The 8,977-nt window shown below is 41.6% G+C and overlaps 1 protein-coding gene across 1 annotated transcript; it reads right to left on the bottom strand.

Moving 5' to 3' along the window:
- Positions 1-6,558: 6,558 nt before the first annotated feature.
- Positions 6,559-7,982, bottom strand: LOC104407920 (chromosome unknown open reading frame, human C10orf53). The gene is made up of 2 exons (XM_010017334.1): positions 7,940-7,982; positions 6,559-6,716 (listed from the first exon to the last, which is right to left on the bottom strand). Exons 1-2 carry the CDS (start codon positions 7,980-7,982, stop codon positions 6,559-6,561), a joined length of 201 nt encoding a protein of 66 aa, XP_010015636.1.
- Between the last annotated feature and the right edge of the window lie 995 nt (positions 7,983-8,977).

Below are 8,977 nucleotides of genomic sequence, written 5' to 3' on the forward strand. Positions count from 1 at the left end.
CCTCAAGCCCTGCATTAGACTTTCAGTAAAACTGTATTTTTCATAGGCAGCACAGTATTACGCAGCTCATGAACTCAACAGATTTATGCAGAACTTTAACTTTGTGGTACTTGTATCTGTAACAGAACCCAAAGGGAAGTAAGCAGAGATCTCTGTAGCATATTCTGCTCCCTGGAATTAATTCCAAAGCCTATGACAAAGACCACTAATTTGTAATGTTTCTGGCTGTACTTCATATGACCTTGGTGGATGCCTTCTTGGGTACATTCACATATGCACATGTATGAGAGCAAATACTTGTGTCTGAATAATGCCTATGTGTGGGTGCAGAACAAACCAGTCTTTTCTTAAAACAGCCTGACAAAATTGATCTAAATTGAAAGTTGTAGCAAGTAAATGGCCACATTTCAAATTAATCTTAAATTAGTAATGCATCTTGTCTCTCACTGGAATGAGCCTGTGCTGAGTTAAGAGTCTTGTAAATATGTGCCTTGACAGAGCAGAAGAATCCAACATGTGTTCTCTTGGGCTGTTCTCCACTCACAGCTCATGGGCATTGATAGGGAATGTTCTCAATATTTTAAACAAAAATACCCTAAAATAACTAAAAGAAATCTGGACAGTTTAAAGGAACTGTTAAAAACAGAAGTACCACTTTGTCCCTCTCTTTTAAGCTGAAAATAAATTTATTAAAAAAAAATAATTCACCAGAATAAAGCATTTCCCTGCACTACTAGTGCAGTGCTGTACAACTAAAGCACATTCTACTGGAGAATTGGAACATGTTTTGGGGAACACAAAATCTCTGTGACTCAGAGCTGTTATCTCCATTTCAGATGGGGGAGGTGGATATGTGATTTCCTACACACTGTAAAGTAAATCTGCCATAGATTTTCTCTTAATATGTAAAAATGATGCATGGAAGTTTTTAGTGCCATGTTTAATATCATGTTACTGAATGGCCAATACACAAAATGAACAGGAAGGAAACTTATGTATGGTATCATTGATATTTTTTATAAAAAAAACCCCAAACCAAAACAGCAACAACAAACCCCAACAAACCAACTATTAAAATAATTCAGCTTTGTTCCGCTAATGAAGTTTAAACTCTTGTCCAAGAATTGTGCCATTATCAGCTCTACGTTACTTTATTTTTCCAAGTACACTATCAGAAGTGCACCCACGGGAAGCTAATGATTACCATTGTACAGCCACTTTAAACCAAGCAAAACATGTCTGAGAATAAATAGCACCTTTTCAGCTCTTCTTGAGTAATTGTACGGAGTGATTTCCTTCCCATGCACCACTTCCATCTCCACAGAATTGCTCCCAGTCCTTAGTAGGGTTTTTTTGATCAGGCTGGCCACCGTGAAGTGTACATCTCTCCTAGCAATACCTGTGTCACTTTGCCGTTAGGCTTCTGACAATAAGCTACTTGAAAATTAAGTGGCCTCTGTCTTTAATATGATAATGTATGGGATAAACACCTACAGTTCTTGTAAGGGGAAATGTTTTGTTGCAGTGTATGGCTTGTGCAACCACTGGCAGTGATGGCCAAGAGAAAAGTCTTCCTGATGGCTGAGAAGGTAAAAAGCATGTCAGTAGCGTGCTGGATTATGACAGCTTGCTCCTTTTTAAATGTGCCCCTCGTATGTGGAAGGAGCTTCATCTCTCTTACTACTGTTTGAAACCAAGCACCGAAAAAGTACCTTCATTAGGAGCTCAGAGATCCTGCAGTCTATACTTAGTAGATGTCTGAATTGCTTTGTGGAGATGCCTTTCTTCATCCATTACACAAGTAGCCTAGGGCAAGCCAGCTCCTAAACTAAGTGCTTCAATAAAGTGTCTGCAATTAAATGTGACAAACTCGGGCACATTTGATTGGTCTGGCCTCTCAAAACTTCAGACGTGTTCTGCAAGAGGGAGTGGACTGGGTGCCACACAACCATGCTGCTGTGCACCCTGTGCTTGGTGGGGTTGTTTTCTTAATGTATCAAGTGTTGTTAATTTGTTTCGTGATAGCTAATGATTTTTTATTTTCCCTCCCCTTTTGAAGAAATTACTGGAAAAATTGTCAGATCTTTTTGAGCCATTTGGAAAACATAAGGGAATGCACATCATAGAGCTTAATCATGTTATAAGAGATTGTTACTCTGAAAGGCAAACTATTTTAGTTATATTGTGTTATTGTGCCATTAGTACCATTTGACTGCCAACTGCGCAGCAGCAGGGCTCCAATCAATGGGAGCCTTTGTGTGTTTTCCATTGCAAATAGTGCCAAGGATAGGAGGGAGAGAGGCTCTTAGTGGTACAATTTTTTCAGTGATTAATAATACTTGAGATCCATTTCAGTGATCAGAAATGTGTCTTAATGAGACAATTAGTCAAAGCATAAAAGCTGCACAGCAATTTAGTTGGTGTTACTACTGGAATAATTTGCTGCTGCTGTTTTTTTCCTCCTGATTTGACTTTATCACAATAGGCTGGGTGAAAGACGCTGTAGAGAGGACTTGCAGGCTAGGTTCAGTTTTCAAATGGCCATGATTATCTGTGGGGCAGACAATCCCTTTAAAAATGAGGGAGACTTTGAGGAAAAAAGTGGTTATTTCAGATACAAAAAAATCAAATGCCTTTGTCCAAGTGGCTACTACAGCGCCTTCAAATATCCAGCTTTCTGCTAGTGCCATGGCAACTAACCACAAGTACCATTTGGGGGATGGGTACCAAGCTGAAAGGGCTACTTCAAATCTGTATTTATTTTTCCCTTCTGTAACAAAAGCGCAATAACAAGGCTTGAGATTTCTTGATGTATTCTAGCCGGCTGTGTTCAAAAATGTCTGATGGAGCTGATTTTTAATCTCACCGGAAGATACCTTGTTGTCATATAAAAAAACCTTTTTTCATCTGTTTCTGGTCTTTCACAATATGGCCATTACTCTAAAGCAAAGTCAGAGCAGTTGTTCTCAACTCATACTTGTCTTGAAGTTTGCTGCTTCTCTTTCAACCTGAAGCCTTGTCTTCCTTGAAGTTTGTATTTATTCCAGCTGAACATGTGTCATGGTTTACATTTATTAAAGCTTAATATCTCCCTACAGAACTGCTGTCATTCTAACTTGGAGGTATGTCAGAAATGTCCTCAGAATGATGTTGCAGAGGGCACTGAACACAGCAAAACTAAAACTTTATGTTTTTTAAAATGAAATAATTGCATTGGTGAGTTCATCTGCCTGCAGTGTTTCTACTGTTGTCCAGGGCGTTCCATGCTCGAGAGGCCTGGGGCGTTTATTCTTCTGGCTTTGGGAGCAAAGAATTAACATTATTTAAACTAACTTAGTCTAATTAATTTGCATTTACCTAAGAGACCAATAGACAATTTACTGCTAGAAAAGCAGAAAGCCTTTTGCTGGTTTCCCACTGGCAAATGCAGTAGGGTGGGTTTGTTTGAAAGCCCCTCCCTGTGCTGAGGGCTGCACTGGAGCTGCAGGATGGAGCTGAGCTGCAGTGCAGGACACAACAGCCTGCTCAGTATTTACAGGGTTGGTCAGGGTCACAGCAGGGTGTGAACTAACTCGCTGCTGTCATGGGTAGAACTAGAGCGGGGCAGATGCTGAACCCCCTGCCTGCTGTCTGTGTGAATGCCTGCAGTGCCTTTGTGACCTGTGCCAAGCTTAATTGTATTGATCTTCTCAATACGGTTCATTCTGAATGTTCCCACTTTCTAATCTTGTTATACCAGAGTTGTAGAGTGCAAAAATGTTTCAGAGGCTTCTAAAGGGACAATAGTTCCTGTTTCTGCTGACTTTGAGTATTTTTTTCCCTCACTAAAGATGTTGTTTTAATGCCTCTTTCATCTATAGGTCATATGAAAGGGACTGTATTTGAACACTGTGATAGTGTTATTTTGACAGCTCTTTTGTGTTGGATCAGTATTGCTGTAAATGTGGTTTGGTTATTTATAACTGCAGCTATCTCCCTGCAGGTTACAGCTGATAGGAGATACCAAGTGATTCTTTGTCTTCGGTTTTATGCTGGGCAGCCTGTGTCTCCTGCAGCTGCACTAGAAACTGCAGCTTTGCTGCCTAGTGCTCCTCAGCCTCAACAAATGCCATGTTTCTTTGTTCAGACGCTCTGTCAGGACGCAGACTAACCACTTCTTGCTTTCTTTCATATGTAATCTCTCAGGGTAGAATCATAGAATATCAGGTTGGAAGGGACCTCAAGGATCATGTGGTCCAATCTTTCTTGAAAAAACCACCATTCTGGCATATGACTTCTTGCAAACTGCTGAATTCACTAGTCTCAGAAGTGGTTTTTTAAATGAAGTTGAGGTTGAGAGTATATGTTGACAAATCAGGAGCAAAAAGGAAAATTCATACTCGAGTTATTTGGGAAAAAAAATAGAAAAAGGCAGCATTACTTTTGAGATACCTGGAATATCAGTTGTGGTAACACCCAGTCATCTTTAACCCTGTCCTTATGACTATGCCAACTTTTTTCTCTTCGTACCTTTGGGCTGTGTCTAATGATGCGCAAATGTTCCGAGACATTTGTGGCCAGAAGAGAAGAGCAGAACCAGCACATATGTATGAATATGTATGGGCTGCTCATCAGCTATGAATGACTTTGAACTTTCTAAAAGTTGAAAGAATGAAAGATATCCAGGAGCTTCATTCTTCTTTTAATTATAACAAAATTATTAGAACTACATGCAAGCCAGAGTTCTATATGAGTTATAATATTCAGGGTGGTAATGTATGACTAGTTCTGGAAAAGGCAGTGTATGTTCTTATTTGGTGACACATTGGGTGTAATGAGCAAGATTATCTAGAGCTTCATTAAGTGACCTGGAAGTGTGAAGAACCAACTGTATCCTGACATTTCTAATATCTTTGTGTTGCAAGTAAATTACCTGATAAAACCAAGGTAAAAGGGAATGTGTCCCTGTAAATCAGTAAGTGTTTAACGCTGCTATTCTGGCTTCTCCACCAAGTGGATGCAACTTGCCATCACCTCCCAGAGGAGGAAAAACGCTACTTACAAAGTATGCGCAAGGAAATTTATTCTCATTTTACATTTCTACTTCTTACCCTAACATCTACATTCCTTTGCATTCTCCCTCTTCGTACTTGGACCCAGCTTGGCTCTACCCTGGTTAGCTGTATGAGCTGAGATTGATTCAGCTTTGATCTGGATTTGAAACAGCAAAAAGTGAATGCAGCAGTGCAGGCGCTTCAGAAGCTGGTAGCATGGCCTCATAGTCAGGACTTCACTGTCTAGTGTAGTCCAAAAAATCCAGTGTATTTTGTTGGAAGACATTCCCATCCAGAACCTCCTGGTTCCTTGCCTGTCTGTCTTCCTGTCAGGAAGATAAAACCAACCTGAAAGTTGTGTTGGAAATGTGCTGGGAGTGCCATTATCCTTGGTCAGTTTTTTGCTTTGCTCCACAACTCCTATCTCCAGCCCTAGAGAGCCTATTGAAAAGTGGGGAGGTGAGAAGCAGTGACTTTCAGCCTTTCTCTGGAAGCCACTTGCACGAGATGAGAAAACTTGAACCCTGAGCTCCTCATCTCACCTGCAGCAAAGAATAATTAAAAAAAATCTTTCTGTGTGAGGCACTGAAATGGTGTTAGTTAGGCTTTGCTGGGGAGGGTGTCCTGGGTTCAGCTGTAGCAGTCATTTTGTCTCCTTCTTAGTAGCTGGTGCAGTGCTGTGGTTTTGACTTTCAGCCTGGGAACAACGCTGATAACACCCATGTTTTTAGTTGTTGCTCAGTAATGTTTACTCTGACCAAGGACTTTCTCAGTCTCATGCTTTGCCAGAGAGGAGGGGAAGCCAGGAGGAAGCAGAGACAGGACACCTGACCCAAACTGGCCAAAGGGGTATTCCATACCACAGCACGTCATGCCCAGTATATAAACTGGGGGGAGTTACCCGGAAGGCCCAGATCGCTGCTCGGGTCGGGCTGGGTATCGGTCGGCGGGTGGTGAGCGGTTGTGTCCTCTCCCCTTGTTATTCCTCTTATCATTATTATTGGTAGCAGTAGTGGTTTGTATTATACCTTAGTTACTGGAGAGCTGTTATCTCAACCCGTGGGAGTTACATTGCTCCGATTCTCCTCCCCATCCCTCCGGGAGCGGGGGGAGGAAGGAAAAGGGGGGGAGTGAGCGAGCGGCTGCGTGGTTCCAAGTTGCCGGCTGGGCTTAAACCACGACACAAGGAATTAAGTTTTTGGGAAAGAGGGGAAGGCAAAAAACCCGAAGAAACTAAGGCCCAAGTAAAGAAAAATGTGTGCTATTTTGGAAGCAAAAGGATGCTCTAATACCTCTGTGGACTAAAACCTAGCAGGTTTTCTTGTGACTGGGTGCTGGTGCATATGGGAAGGCCCCAAAAGGTGCTCTCCCAAGCATGGCCTTAACTCCTAAACCATCCTCTCTTCCTGACTGTGCCTTTCAAACCACCTCAAACATAAAGGAGTGCAGAGCTTTAAAGTGTTAATGTTGACAGAATCTGGGCTGTTTATGTCTAGGAAGTACTCATTTCAAAATATAAGTGCTTTCAGCAAGAGACTGCAATGAATGAAACTCTGTACTTTCCAAATTCCAGGTCATTAATGTTGCAGTGAAATACAGTCTTGCCATTGACCACCAACTCTGCAGTGTTCCAGTATGGTATCTCTTCCAGAATAAGCTGATGTCCATTTGCTTGCAGAACAGCTGGAAAAGGGCAAAGAAGCAGTGGCCGGTACTGTATTTACTTCATTTCCTCTGAACTGTGAGTATATCTAAGTTTTAGCACTTATGAGGGCAAAGAGTAAAAACTAGCGTTAATGTAGTTAGGTGCTGTACAAAACTCTCCACAAGTCCTATCAGCTTTGATCTCTGGCTTCACTATTATTACATTAATGTATCTCCTTTGAATGAAGCCTCCACCCTCTGTCATTTCTCATTCTAGCAGTAAAAGGCAAGAAATTCATTATGTACTTGTATTTGCTATTAACTGGCACAGCAGCCGTAAGAAATGCAATGTATTTATTTTTAAGTACCATGGAATAAGACTGAATTCAAAAGAAATCTCCAATAAACATTAAGATGGTGCTATAGAACAGCTGGAACATTAAGTGAACAACCTTGATAACCCAATTGTTCATTGACGACGCATAATTCATTTTGCTTCTACTGAAAGAGTAATTTCTCAGGACATTAAGGACTCGAGATTTTGTGAAGCTGAGAATCAAATCAGAAGGGACAAAATTCTCTCTTAACCCACGTATTTGTTTAGATGAATTATGTGCTTTTTGGGATTATTATGGTACATTGTATAGGGTTGTTGTAAATTGATCAGAACTGGGGAAATAAGAGAACTGCCTGATAATGCAATTCCAGCTACACAGGAATGCTACATGGTTCTGCCTGGGCCCCCATAGATGTACGTATTTTTTAATTCATCTTATTCTGTTGACTTGTTTTACAAGGCAGAAGCAGATTCCTGTGTAGTCAAACAGTGAGGGTCTCAGCTTTCCAGGTTTTTATCAGCTATGATGTGTTAAGGTTGAGGCAGCGTACTGACCAACCCACGTCAGCTATTTTGGCAGGTAGAGGTAGCACTTCCTCTGTCCCAGTTCCACTGTAGCTGTATGACTTGCAGGAGTTGGCGTTCCTCGAACATTTGACCTGACTGCGTCCATCTGTGACAGCTCTATGCAGCATTTTAATTCAACTTACTGCAAAACTACAGAAAGTGGCTGAAAAAGGAGTCTGGTTCGCAAAGCAGCGTGCTGTCAGCTTCTGCTGCTGTTCTGTCATCCTCATAAGGCAGCTTTCACTGCTCTCTAGGAAACTTCAACGACAATCTCTGACAATTAATTCAAGTTTATAAAATGGGTGGGAGAGATGACATCTCTATACTGTTGACTCTAATTTAAAGAAAACCCCCAAACCTACTAGTTTCTCTAGGTTGAGGCCTGGTCTGTCTTTGTCCATGTCAGGTACACTGCAAGGACCTAGCAACCCCAGTAGGAGAATCTGACTGAGTTGCCAGTAGCCTATATATTGCATTAACTCCTGCTCTTTCTAGGTTTCCAGTGTCAACCAAATAGTGTTTTTTCTGATACTGAGTTTATCTTGCTCTTATTGGACACATCTATGTGATCTAAAGCCTTTATAATCACAAAGTGTTATTTATTTGAATACTTTAGATCACACATACATGCATACAATCTGATTTACCTTGCAATCTTAGATTCATTTTGGTAGGCAGAAATTTTTATTATGTGTATCCTCTTGTCGTTGGAAAGCACTAGAACAGAGGAAACCTGCTGCTAATAAACAGAATACAGACTACACTGATCCTCAATTCATGATGAATCAGAAAAAAATAGCTACACCTTCTTCTGTGGGTGATGTGTTACTGCAGCTTTAGGTATGGATGGTGAACTTGCGTGGCACTAGCTGACTCTGCAACACCCTGAGGCACTGCTCCTCTGCTAGACCTGTGGTGAGGCTCTTTCAGGCCCTGGGGCAATGCTCTGATCTGCACAGCCCACCTGGTGCCCAACTGAGGGAGCAGGGCTGCAAGTGGGAGCAGTGGGGGTGAGCCCTGCTCCAAAACAGCCCAGCTGCCTCTGAGTCAGGGTACCTGCTGTCTGCCTTAGGCTGATGGCTGGGGATTGTGGTTGAGCTGTAAGCAACAGAAGTTACTTTGTACGCCCAAGTACTTTGCTTTGTAGCTAAATTTGGGCTTAGACATTTTCATCATTGGTTTACAAGTTTATTTCAAACTTTTTAATGAGGTTTGTGTAACTGGAAAAGAAAAATATGTACACACTGCAATTCAGGCTTAATTTAGCAAATGTGAAAGATGGAAGTGTTTGCTCTTTCTGAGGCATGTTTAAGGACCAGCTCTTTCCTTTGTCACACACATGATGTGACTGGTGCAGCCTCCCTTTGAGGCTGTGAGCCGTGCCGCACTGAGACCC

The sequence above is a fragment of the Nestor notabilis genome, unplaced genomic scaffold (genome assembly GCF_000696875.1).
Source record: "Nestor notabilis isolate BGI_N333 unplaced genomic scaffold, ASM69687v1 scaffold13586, whole genome shotgun sequence".
Classification (NCBI taxonomy): domain Eukaryota; kingdom Metazoa; phylum Chordata; class Aves; order Psittaciformes; family Psittacidae; genus Nestor; species Nestor notabilis.

Bases quoted from the DNA above. Each gene is read 5' to 3' on its own strand.
- LOC104407920 (XM_010017334.1), bottom strand. From the start codon at position 7,982: ATGGACAAAGACAGACCAGGCCTCAACCTAGAGAAACTAGTAG. The intron at 6,717-7,939 runs GTTTGGGGGTTT...GCCCTTTTCCAG, and splicing joins CAACCTAGAGAAACTAGTAG to CTGTTCTGCAAGCAAATGGA.